Genomic DNA, 13,489 nt, shown 5'->3' with positions numbered 1-13,489 from the left:
TTCCATGCCCGCACCAAACATGTAGAGATATATTATCACTTTGTGCGAGATAAAGTTGCTACTAGAGAGATTCAAGTAAATTTCATCTCAACAAAAAATCAACTTGCACATATATTCACCAAGATTTTCTTTTCTCAGAGACAAGCTACAAGTTACAAGTGTACCATGCGCTTGAAGGGGAGTATTAAGACTAGTATTAGGATTCTTGTATTTGAGTGATAGTATAACTCCTTATTCTTGATGATGCTATATTGATTATGATTTTTAATCATATCATGTACAATCATATATTAATATACATGTCAATCCGTATTTTTAGAGTTTCTATATGCAATGTGGGTGGACTTTTATATTGTATCGATCATGTTGATAATATTAAGTAAAACTATGTAATTATATCAAGTACTATGCCAATGTGATTGTACAATTGACATCAATACCGATAAAAATAACTTAGTTGGCAAGCAGTACTCATTATAATTTGTAAGTGAATGAGTTATCAAAAGAGTTAGTGAAAAAGTACTAAAAACCTAGAAGATTAATAATACATGTCTCAAATTTTTTACACCCAATCTTATTTCATATCATATTATTTCATCCAATTTACTCATAATAATATCAACAGTACTCAGCCATGTAATTTAAGACAAGATTTAGGGTAGAACCAACTGAGCAAGATGACGAAAGAACATCATATGCAGTCTTCCTCATTTTTGAACTCTATAAAATAATTTCCAGTACAAGTAAACGCCAGAAAACTTTAGACACAGATTGCTCTTACAAGTAATGTTTGAATACCATGTAAGGTTAGCCCAGTGGCTCGAGCAAGTAGGCGACCAATACCTAATCTGCGAAGTATTTTAGCGATGCCACCTCCTCGGTGGTGGGTAGTACAAGGTTGATGTTTGAACTTTGTATTCATGATCCACCTGCTGTTGAAGGGAGAGAGGAGTTACCATCTATCTTGAATTTCATATCGGAGTCCAGCAATCTCTCTCTATCGAGAATTGAGTCTTTTTAGTTCCAAGAACAGTATCGATGCCAACAGTTGCAATCATCTGTCCCATTGTTATACAACTGTGGACTGGTTAGCGGAAAAAGAAGCCAGAGGTAACCCAGCAACCCAGCTAGAAATGCGAAAGTTATTAGCCCTACAATTCACAAAAGAGATATTAGGCATTACGACATCAACATGGTAAATTGTGAACATATTATTTCATAACAAATAATTTTTGGGCATCAAAACATTAAGTGTGTGTTTGGTTCACACATGGGAATCAAATACTTGGTAATGGTAATGGGTTTTGCATGTTTGGTAGTAGGGTGGAATTGAAATGATTATCAATATTAATGTTTGGTTGTGTATGACCGTATAATGGGAATAAAGGTTTTAAAAATACAAAAACAAAAAATAAGGCAATTGATCCAAATATAATGACATCCAAAGCATCAATATTAACAAAAAAAAATCAAAACAAAACTCTAAAAGTACTAATCCGAACTTAAAAATTAGATTACCAATAAGATGGAATGATACCCCTTTTTAATTAAGGAATGAGATTTTTCATTGAAGGGGTAATCAAATCCCATAGTTGTGTTTTAAAAAGTTGTCAATCAAACACTAACTATGATTTTGATTCTCATTCCTAGTGTGTAAACCCATGAACCAAATACACCCTTGAGGTTCTGCAAACTTATCCGGTTATGCTTACTGTCAAACTTATGAATTAAAGTTTTCTCAACAAACTTCAAGAACTAAAGTTGGAACTCAAAAAGGAAAGTTAATTTTGCGTAGGTGATGGTTAAAATATTAGCATAATAGCAGCCATAAGAATAAGCCAAGGGCAAACTTGTAAGTTGGACTGCAAGTCATATCACATATGACATAATTTGAACTTATCAAAAGTAAGATAAGTAAAGTGGCATAATGTGGCCTAGCTTATTGCTTCTTGAAAAATTAGGCTTTTAAAAAATGCCTCAACTTGAAGCTTCTTGAAAAGAGGTTTTTACTCCTAAAGAACTTTTAGTAGGAGTTAAGCCCCAAACTAAGCCAGGCCAAAAAAGCATTGAATGGTCAACAAAAATTTAAGAAGGGTTAAGAAGTCCAAATGTGGAACTTAAGAAGTAATTCAAGTCATATTTCACCATAACACAATTTTCAAGCAAATTGATTAGGCAGGTTTCTTCGTAGAGGTAGCTTTTATCAAAAAAAGCAACAGATTCTTGGTGCACAATTTACTTAATATATGAGGTCAAATGCCTAAATACAAAGTTTGGTATTGTAACAATCAATGACAAATAGGAAAATATAGTAGAGGATCTTCTAGAAGCTACTTAAACCAGGAAAAAATTACTAGTATTTAAAGCATACATGGTCATTTATTGAAAGTTTTATGTTTACCTAGATGTAGTATTTAAGTATCTAATATGTACAAGTGCACTAAATGCTTGTATGAACTTTCATGTCGGAATTCAAAAGGTAAGTGCTAATCAACTTCCCATACCTGACCTCCTAGAAACTATAGCAGGCAAGCCCATATAATTACAGAAGATATGAGCAACAAGTGGAGCAACCAGATGCCCTGCAAACAAATAAAGGTAACAAGCAGCAAAAATGTATACTTCTAGCATAAGTAGGAGAAGAAACCAAAACATGACAAGTTGAAAAAAGCTAAAAACACATGAAAAAATACTTATCTGACTTTACATGAGCAGTTAGTATGCAAGGAGAGACAAGGGATTATATTCCATTTTGAAATGAAATCTCAGAATTCATTTTCAGTATTGTGAATCATAAATCAACACTGCCTCTTTCAAGTAAATAGAAATAAATGATACACAAATCCTTACTTTCAACTGAAGCATTATAGGATTCATTTATATATCTTTTATTAGCTCAAGTTTGGAAAATGTCATTCTTGTTAAGTGTTCATGCTCATTAATAAAATTCTAATATTAAACTCAACTGAAGTTAGAAAAATTTAGTGAGGTTGTTAGTAAAACTTAAATGCCAAAAAGATATTAGGTATTAAGGTAGCATTATTGCTGAAGATCTTAGAAGTATGCTAAACCAAAAATCACATGTCAAAATTCAAACCATGAGATTAAGAAAGCAGGTTATTTGATGAAACAAAAATAAGATGTACAATGAGCAACAATATCTAAGCATTTCATACCTGTGCGAATATATAGAAATGAAGCATATGATCCAAAAATGACAGTGTAGCCAAGCTGGAAAGCTACAAATATGAGCACACAAAATAATTATGAATTCCCAACAATAGAGCTATGAATGGTAAATTATAGTAACATTTCATCACCAATATTCTCTACTCTCCAGAGATGGTAACCTCCACAATGCCACCAGAAATAGGAAGAGAATGAGAGAGAAGTGTTGCATTCAAGTATTACAAATACAAAGTGGCTATACCTGCAACCATAAAAGCTTGGAGCAAGTTGCCTCTTCGTTGGGCATATTCCAATAAATGGTTCAAATGAGCTGCAAGGAAATGAAATCAAAGTTCACTCACTTTAGCATGTTATGCAATGCAAAGATTATATATAGGGACTGGGAATTGGTACAACATACAAACTACATAAGATAGAACATGGATTATAAATAAGATGTGGTTTTATCAGGGAGATGTTTTCCATCAAGATCATGCCAAAGGTTAAAAATTCAGAGAAAATTATTTCTCCAGGATTCTCTTACTATAGGGGTGACAAGTGATTTAAAGTTATAATACCCTTATTAATTTCTCAGTATATGCATTTCATGTGCTGGAAATATACTTGATTCCTCAGGTCCTCCATATATAAGTATAATCCCTAGTGCTTGATAATTGATGAGATCAGCAACTAGCAAAAATGAAACTTGTTTTCTTACCTAAACTGAAAAAGACAGGACAAAGAAACACAACAGTATACGTATTGAATCCTCCACAAAGAAGCAAAGGAATCATACAAGCTCTAAATACAAGCTCTTCTGTAACTGGTGCCTGTTCAATAAAACAATATTAATTAGGGAAAATGGTCAAATAAGCCCTTGAACTTTATACGAAAAGCAATTAGACCCTTGAACTTTAAAAAGTTGCAATTAAACACTCCAACTTATAAATATTAGTCAAATAAGTCCTATCTAAAAGAGTTAATTCCAACAATGGTCCTCCAACTATTGCGATTTTCCAAAATTGGTCCGCGACTTTTAATTTGGACGAAAAACACACTTGACTTTCTAATTTGTTCCAGCAATGGTCCTTCTGTTATTCATCCATTTGTTTGCCGTGAGTGAAGGGGTCAAATTCATCTTTTCATTAGCTTGGTGGAGTAGTTTTCTGTGAGATCATCAATGGAGTGGCAGTGGCGGGCGGTGCCGGAGACAAATCTGGGGCACACCCGGCCCTTTGCCCAAGAATCATGAAAACGGTTTGTGCCTAATGATTTTGTGATTATCTATAACTTTAGTGTGATTTGTGCCACCAAGGGAAGTAATGATTTGAAGATAAAGGAATGGATTTGTGCTAATGGTTTTGTAATTCTCTGTGTCCTATGGCTTAGCCTAACACCAATGCAAACATCAAGATTCCTGCTAATGCTGCAGAGGAAGTGAAGGGCAGTACCGTTTTTCATGATTTCTTGGGCAAAGGGTGTGCCCCAGATTCATCTCCGGTGCCGCCCGCCACCGCCAGACTGCCGTTGGAGCCCTCCTCCGGTGGCGGCTGTGGCCCAGTGTACCGTCCACCACTTCATATATGTGTTCTTTTGGTGGAGTAGTTTTCTGTGAAGTCATCAATGGAGTGTATGAGGTCATCAATGGAGTGGAATTAGTATTAGCTATATTAGTTTCCATGTCTTCTTTTTGCGAGTGGCCATTATTTTGTGTTAATCCTATTCCTAGCTGACTGATAGAATGAACAGATGATATTTTAAATAGATTGTAATTTGATAGCATTTATAAACTATGGTAGAAGAACATGGCAGGAAAGATTTTGAAAAGTTAACTTTCTGTGGCTTAAGAGGTGATTTTACAGGAAGAACATAGTTGAAAAGACGATTTTGACCCCTACACTCACTGCTAACAAACGGATAAATAACAGAAGGACTATTGGTGGAACAAATTAGAAAGTCAAGTGTCTTTTTCGCCCAAATTAAAAGTCGAGGACCAATTTTGGAAAATTACAATAGTCGGGAGGACCATTGCTGGAATTAACTCTATCTAAAATTACAATGATGTGACATATAGGCCGCCGTAAGCCACCGTTGACCGCCACAGTTCAAAAAAGCCGATTGTCTTCTCCACGACCGGTTGTCGCCTTCTTGAAGAAGAGGAAGGCGACTAGCGCTGGTCACCTTCTCCAATAGAGAAGGCGACTGGACTGGTCGCCGTCTTCAGTTAAGGCAACCAGTGCTGGCTGCCTTCTCCACTGGAGAAAGCTACTGTCGATCGTCTTCTTCCATGGAGAAGGCAACTGGACTGGTACGACTGGGGAGAAGTTTCGAGTGTTTTATCATAAATGTAAACAAGAAGACATGATATCAATTTAACCAACCCTACTACTATATTGATATCACAATTTGGATGACTTGAGTTTTTTCCATCAATCACCATATCTATTTTATGTGAAATTGCACAGCGAATTATGAAATGTCATAAACCAATAACTTCACATACTACAAGTTGCAAAATCACATATACTCCATATCCAAGATATATACATATATGCAGATTTTGGCATTTTTTTTAAAATTGAAATGTTCATACTCATTGTTATTGCATCATCATGAGTTAAAGCCAGGGAAATAACTTGCTGCTAATTATTAGGTCAAGTGCTGATACTAATATTCCTTCCAGAACCCTGTATGTGGTAGGAGTTTTTAATACTATGACCATTATTTTTGCACAGAAAGAAAAATGATAAAAATATCCTAATTGTAGAGTTTGTATAAAAGGTAATATATTTCAGAGTATATCATACAAGATATATAGGGAAGCTTGCAGAGAATTAAATAGATAATTCCAAGAAATAGGAAGAAATTGCAACAAATATATATTGACATATTTAAGTTGTCACAATACTAATTACATGGCTTCCAATTTTGATCTTCTTTTCTATGTTATGCTACATTTGTTATAGTAGCATTTAATATGATAGAGAGGACATTAACAATAAAAACTTGACAAATTTTTAAGAATTCTTTGTTTGAAGATGTTCTAAAAAATAACATCCAAAAGCATGACATTTTACCATTAACAATTATAAATATGCAATTGTTAACCCTACAACCAAGTTGTTATCAACAAGTTACAAATAAATAAATTAAAAAAAAAAAAAAAAAAAAAAAAAAAAAAAAAAAAAAAACAGTTCTCAATTTAATCAAACAAAACAAAAAGGTCCAAACCATAATGCTAAATGCGAACATGCTTTTTGTATAAAATGGAAAACAACTAGAATCCAGAAAAATTACAAACAAATTGGTGAAGGCACTAACCACAAAATAATTGCGCCAAGCTGAGATATTGGTAGCCATTGAAAAAACTGAGTTCACGAATCTTTGAGGAATGGTTGATAAAATACTTGTACCATCACCCTGATTTTCTTGGCAGGAAACCAAAAGTAGCAATGCCTCCAACAAAGACCCGGCATACATAAGAGCAGTTAAAGATAAAGGAAAGACAGCAGCCTGCCACTGTGTCACAAACAAAAATAAAATATCAGCACTTTGCCCTTTTACAATCTGTGCGTGCTTAATACTGAAAACAGTATGCCAAGCAAACAATTTCAATAAATCAGATTTGAAACTCACAAAATGGTCAGCTCTGATTCCATAAGCACTTAATAAGTCTGATGCATCTAACTCAATCTGGACCAAAAACATAAAATTCAGGCCATTAAACAAGCAACAAAATATATAACAAAAATTGTTGCCTGGCTCCACTAAACTTTGATGCGAAGAAGTAAAGATCAAAATCATAGAAATAACTATTTTTAGAATTTTAGTAAGCCACTCAATTTAATTTTCCATATGGCCACACTCCCATTTTCATTTTCAACAATGTGCTAATTACTGTCAATCCTTCTACAAATATTTGTATATATTTTTCCATATAAAGTAATCAGGATAGTTATTCATTTCAATTTGCAAAGGTTTCCACTATTAACGGAAATTGCATTTTGGATTGGGGGCTTACAGGGAGGATGAGAGAGCAGGCGATGAGTGAGGCGACGGTGGAAATGGCAGCACAGATGAACCGTCGGATCATGAAGGATTTAAAGGAATCGGGCGGCGGCAAGCGGAGGATTAGCGTCGGTGAATAGAGGATTGCAACATAAAATAGCGCCATGGATATACATGCTATTACTGCCGTCCATTTCGAAACGCCGGCGGTGCCAAAAGTCCCGCCATCAATAGTTGATTCTTCCATTGTCATCTGAGTTGCATACACAAACCATTCATGGATTAGTTCACCGAATTTTGTGTGTGTTCTGTGGACTTTAGGTTGACTTTCCGGCAAGGAATTCTTCTCGTTTCTTCCTTGACCGGAAATCTTGAATTTTTTTATTTTTTTATTTTTTTATAACCAGGTTTTCATTTCTGTCAAACTATAATCTAGACTCAAACTCAAAACTCATGAAAGAAATAAATCTAAAGTTATCCAAATGATTCAAGGCCCGCAATCTATATATTTCTACGCACAAAAGGTCTCACCAACCGCCCATTCGGTGAAATGAAATTAAAATTTCACTCTCACATAATTTCGAAGGCAAACAAATTCCCACTGGTCGAAGTCCCCTACCATTAGAAGGAAGATTATTAAACATTGATTGGTCCATCGAGCTACTCCGAAATGGTCTAAGGGGCATTTTAGTCATTTCAACATGTATACAGGAAACATTAAGAAAAAAATAGAAAATGATCAATGTTGCCCCTTGACTTTATTATATTAGCATTAGGACCCTTCATTGTATCGAACATTACTCTTAGAAGGCGCTTGGTTAACATGTTAAATTACAATATAAAATGTAAGATTGTTGGAAATGTTAAATTACTATGTTTAGTTAAAACTGATATATGTAATATAAACATGTTTGGTTGAAGAGTTATTTTTATGTTATAATGGTTATTTTACTTTAATACATTTAACCTATTTTTGTGTATTTCAATAAATTTTAAAATTAAAATAAATAAATAAGACAATGGTAAAATATAGAAGTAAATGATTTAAAAATAATTAACTAAGAGCTTAAACTTGAAAAACATTGTATACATTGAGGGGGAGAAAAATCAATGGGTTAAAATGACAAATTTAGTAAAAAGAGGATTGTGAGAATACATACGGAAGGGAATGTATCTCACATTCCCTTCAAATAGCTAAAAATATTATGTAGAGGTTAAATTACATTTATGAGAAAATTACATAATCTGAACCAAATATGAGAATCTTATATTCCCAAACAAATATAACATTGGTTATCTTATATAACTTGAACCAAACACCCCCTTAAACCCTTGAACTTAAATTTAATCATATTCCTTACTCCGTGTATTTACTCATTTGTAAAAAGAATTGTTTAATTTGTCACTTATGTCAAATCATCGCCACATAGGAAGTTAAGTTATCGTCATATAGAAAAAATAGCACACATAGAAGATTAATTAGCGCCAAATCAAGTATATTCTATTGAATAGCTCAAATTATGACTTAATTGCACATTTTTCCTATTTAAAGGATCTCGATGAAACTATTTTAGTTATGGTGCTCAATTACACTATTTGGTCAACTTAAAGCACTTATTTGGCACTTTTTTTAAACTTATGAAGGGGTTAAAGATTGAAATTGTAATCTTTTGTTTAGTATTACAAGTAGATGTGATTACAGTAAAAGATCTTTAGTAATTTGTTTATAAACTTTAATTTTATCTATATTTTTCCTTTAAATTTTTAATGTATGGATATGAATCAAAGGTATATGATTTTAATTTTCAAAAGAATGAAAGGTTGAAGGTGACTTTTGGTTTGTTAAAGTCTTATAGCATTAATCCTGAAGATCTGAGAAGTATGCTAAACCAAAAATCACATGTCAAAATTCAAACCAAGAGAGAAGGGAAGTGGGTTACTTGATGAAACAAAAATAAGATGTATAATGAGCAACAATATCTAAACATTTTATACCTGTGCGAATATATAGAAATGAAGCATATGATCCAAAAATGACAGTGTAGCCAAGCCGGAAAGCTACAAAGATGAGCACACCAAGGTTATCAAGGCGGACTTTCTAGGCGAGATGCCACCAACTGCCTAGTCGACTAGTCGACTAGGCGACCGCCTAGGCGATGACTAGGCGATGAGTATTAAATAAATAAAATATATACATATATATTGAAAATATCTTGGCTTGGGCAGCCTATTTACTTCAAGTTGCCTTTAGTAGATGAATAGTTTTTCCTAGAAAAATGAGAAGTTTAGTATTTATTGTATATATTGGAAATATCTTGTCTTGGGAAGCCTTTTTGAACCCTATTTACTTCAAGTCATCATTGAGAAGATGAATAGTTTTTCCTAGACTAGTGAGAAGTCTACTATTTATTGATAACAAGTCAGGGTGAGGTAGTGGGCTTTGCTCGGAACAGGAGGACGACGCCGGAGTTCGAACCGCGCCGCCATCGGAGCCTCCACGCGCCGCCGCCGTGCCGCTACTCCGACGCCACGCGCCGACGCGTGTGGCAGATTCCGGCGTCTTCTCCGGCTGAAATTTACACCGGTCGACTCGCCTTAGTGTGTAGGTTCTGCCCATGTATGTTTTGTGGGGTTTTGGGTTGTATTTTGCACTTAGGCGAGGCGAGCGGACTAGGCGCAAGGCTGTGAGCGCCCAGACGCCTAGGCGTCGCCTAGGCGACGCCTAGATAACCATGGAGCACACAATAATTATGAATTCCCAACAATAGAGCTATGAATGGTAATTTATAGTAACCTTTCATCACCAATATTCTCTACTCTCCAGAGATGGTAACCTCCACAATGCCACCAGAAATAGGAAGAGAATGAGAGAGAAGTGTTGCATTCAAGTATTACAAATACAAAGTGGCTATACCTGCTACCATAAAAGCTTAGAGCATGCTGCCTCTTCGTTGGGCATATTCCAATAAATGGTTCAAATGAGCTGCAAGGAAATGAAACCAAAGTTTACTCATTTTAGCATGTTATGCAATACAAAGATTATATATAGGGATTGGGAATTGGTACAACATACAAACTACATAGATAGAACATGGATTATAAACAAGATGCAGTTTTATCAGGGAGATGTTTTCCATCAAGATCATGCCAAAGGTTAAAAATTCAGAGAAAATTATTTCTCCAGGATTCTCTTACTATTTAATGTTATAATACCCTTATTAATTTCTCAGTATGCATTTCATGTAGGGCTACAAACGAGCCGAGCCGAGCTCGAGCTCAACCGAACCTTAAACTTGAAGCTCAAGTTTGGCTCGCAAATTTTTTATTTAGCTTGGGCTCGACTTGATAGGCTCAAGTGTACGAGCTCAAGTCGAGCTTAACTCGACTGGCTCGAATTGAGATCGAAGTTTTGAGCTCAAGCTCGAGTTCAAGTCAAATTGCTCGAAACTTTCAAGCTTGAGTTCGAGCTCAAGTTTGACCTATTTAACTTCATTCTACAATTAATAATATAAATGCATGTATCCATACATAAATAATAACAATTTAATAAATTTAGAGTCCAGAATAAAATATAAACCAAAAAATTACAAAAAAACTTAGCAACATTAGTTACATGGTTCTTAATCTGGCAAGTGACGGCACAATCAGTCCTACGCAGGTATGGAATATGCAGAATAGTATCAAAAGATCTTCAATTTCCTGAAATTAAATTACAAGTATGAATGACAAGCATGGTATCTTAAGATCACTGGGGAAAAAGTCAAATCTATGTGCTTATATTTTAATCAAATGCATGTTTTAGAAAGTGGAATCTACATACTGGCATGTCTCATGCAAATCATTTAAATGAAGATTAATATGGAATGATGAATTTTGTCATAAAACTTAGACAAATAACACCAAATGAAATGAGCAAACTGCTCCATTAAAATCATACCACCATAGTTGGAGCCCAAAGAATCCAAAATACAGCACTTGAGAAATGAACGCAAGCTTGCGCCCATGAAAGCAGCCATATTCTTCTATCTAGTCAAGCATAAACAGTTCATGAAATCATGATATGATATCGCAGGTGCTTCTTTATACATATTAATACTAAAAATACTCAAGAACATTTCAAGAAAAGTGGGATAATAAGAAAGAAATAGGCAAACATAGTCACATATTTCACCCAACAAGGAATCAAATCCAGAACATTACAGGCTAACAAACAATGAGAAGATATCTATGTTTTTTACATTTTATATCACATAAAGTACACCTTCAAAACCAATACTCCCAATTTTAACCAGAGTTTAACTTCTTTAAAAAAAATAAATAAATAAATAAAGTCCAGCAAAACCAACTGCACAAAAGCGGCAGTAAACATACCAATAAGCCATCAGACAACTCACTATGAACAATTCAGCAGCTGAACATCACAAAAAATCAAAAGGAAAGGACCAAAACATCTAAAACCTTCATTATCAAATAATTTAAATGGCTACAGATATACATAATATAATCACAAAGAAGAAAGCAGAAATGAATCACTAAAAACAGCATCAGATTATCAACCATTGTCCTAAATATTTGTTCTATGTTTCAGCTATGGGATGCTTCAATTAGCTTTAAAACTGTGCAAACTTCATCAAAATCACAGCCTTAGAAGATAGATACAAAAAGACTTTCCGCTTCCCACAAATCTTTGATTTTTTCTACTCCTTCCTCTGATTTTCTAGTCATTTGCTTCTTCCTTTCTGCCAAATCTTTCTTCCGTCACGGCAAAACACACTATGTGACTAGAACCCACTAAACAAATCTTTATTCTGTTTTTCTGTCAGTATTATAGGAATAGTTATGCTGTGCAACCGCGTGCACAGTTGCAAAACGACGTCGTTTTAACTAAAAACGCGCGTCCCATTTAAAAAAAAAAAAAAATCAGTTTCGATTCCCGCTCAACAGCATTATGTTGTTCATTCATTGTGGATTTTTAGTTCATTCATTGTGGATATTTAGTTCATTCATTCTGGATTTTGTGTTATTCATTTACTGTGGATATATAGTTATGAATTTGTGGATATATAGTTATGAATTTGTGGATATATAATTCAAATTATGCACACTGCTAAAAAAAATAAACGATACAACATTTAACAATTCAAGTATTCAACATACAAGCAAAAATTTGTAAAAACTAAAAAAAAAAATGATCGAGAGTATTAAGTATTCACAGAGAGTGAAGAGTAAGTGAGTAACTGCGAATTTGAGATTCAATTCAAGTATTCAACATACAATATCATTATATCAATACTTAAACAAAATAAATTAAATTAAAGGAAACAAAATAAATTTATTTACCTGGCTAATTGGCTATGCTGATTGACGGGAGACAGTGAGTGGAGCTCTATAGTCTGTACTGGAGTGCTGCCGTGCTGGACGTCGAGGAGCGTCGATGGTTGGCTGCCAGAGCTTGACGTCGCTGTGTCACTGCGTGCCTTAGTCGGCTGTCGAGGAGTGTGGAGTACGACGGGCTGGAGGATCGACGGAAGAAGTCAGAAAGGAATGAGAATACAATTGAGAAGGGGGAAATTACAAATTAGGGGAAGACTAAGGAGTAGAGAGGGGAAATCGGTCAATGGTCAATGGGTTTGGGGAAGTCTCAAGAAGAGAAAAAATGAAAAAATATAATAATAATAAGGGAAAATTGCATTTTTTATCTTTTAAGTTATAGGGTAATTGTAGAACTCGTCCCTAAGTGTTGGTCATGCTCACTTTTTGTCCCTAAGTTATCATTGGCGTTGCACTTTTCGGCCCTTAGTTATAAGGTAATTGTAGGATTCGTTCCTAAGTGTTGGTCATGTTCACTTTCCGTCTCTAAGTTATCATTGACGTTGCACTTTTCGTCCCTGAGTTATACTAAAATTGTAAATTTTGCCCATAATCACTACTACATAAATGGTATACTACGTCACTTTTTAAATAACCGTTGTCTAATATATTCTGTTATACACTTATACTACGTCACTTAATAGACGACGGTTGTTTAAATAACTACCTATATAGTTGACATACACGGCAGTTTTTTAACCGCCGTATATAGTTAACATACACGACGATTTCCAAAACCGTTGTAGAAAGTGTATATTTACAACGGCAGTCACTTACACGCGCGACACTTCGAAAACTGTCGTGTATGTGTAAAAAAACCGTCGGTGGTTATTTAAAGTGTATGACGTAAAAAAAATTAATTAAGCTATATACGGCGGTTATTTAAAAACTTGTTGTCTATTAAATGACGTAGTATAACAAAATATATAAGATGGTGGTTATT

The 13,489-nt window shown here is 34.5% G+C and overlaps 1 protein-coding gene across 2 annotated transcripts; it reads right to left on the bottom strand.

Moving 5' to 3' along the window:
- Positions 1-637: 637 nt before the first annotated feature.
- LOC109155223 (CAAX prenyl protease 2) lies at positions 638-12,757 on the bottom strand. Of its 2 annotated transcripts, XM_019302942.1 has the most exons (13): positions 12,517-12,756; positions 11,114-11,202; positions 10,790-10,875; positions 10,091-10,159; positions 9,172-9,234; positions 7,190-7,429; positions 6,805-6,861; positions 6,490-6,687; positions 3,887-3,998; positions 3,431-3,499; positions 3,177-3,239; positions 2,505-2,582; positions 638-1,151 (listed from the first exon to the last, which is right to left on the bottom strand). In XM_019302942.1, the coding sequence occupies exons 5-13, from the start codon at positions 9,196-9,198 to the stop codon at positions 1,018-1,020; spliced, it is 978 nt and encodes a 325-aa protein (XP_019158487.1). In that variant the 5' UTR covers positions 9,199-9,234; positions 10,091-10,159; positions 10,790-10,875; positions 11,114-11,202; positions 12,517-12,756; the 3' UTR covers positions 638-1,017. The 2 variants fall into 2 exon arrangements, with proteins under 2 accessions (XP_019158487.1, XP_019158488.1); XM_019302943.1 differs by lacking the exon at positions 9,172-9,234 and having other exon boundaries at positions 12,517-12,757.
- Between the last annotated feature and the right edge of the window lie 732 nt (positions 12,758-13,489).

The sequence above is a fragment of the Ipomoea nil genome, unplaced genomic scaffold (genome assembly GCF_001879475.1).
Source record: "Ipomoea nil cultivar Tokyo-kokei standard unplaced genomic scaffold, Asagao_1.1 scaffold2694, whole genome shotgun sequence".
NCBI classification, from domain to species: domain Eukaryota; kingdom Viridiplantae; phylum Streptophyta; class Magnoliopsida; order Solanales; family Convolvulaceae; genus Ipomoea; species Ipomoea nil.
The sequence above is the reverse complement of the archived record's forward strand: the minus strand, read 5'-3'. Positions and strand labels throughout refer to the sequence as shown.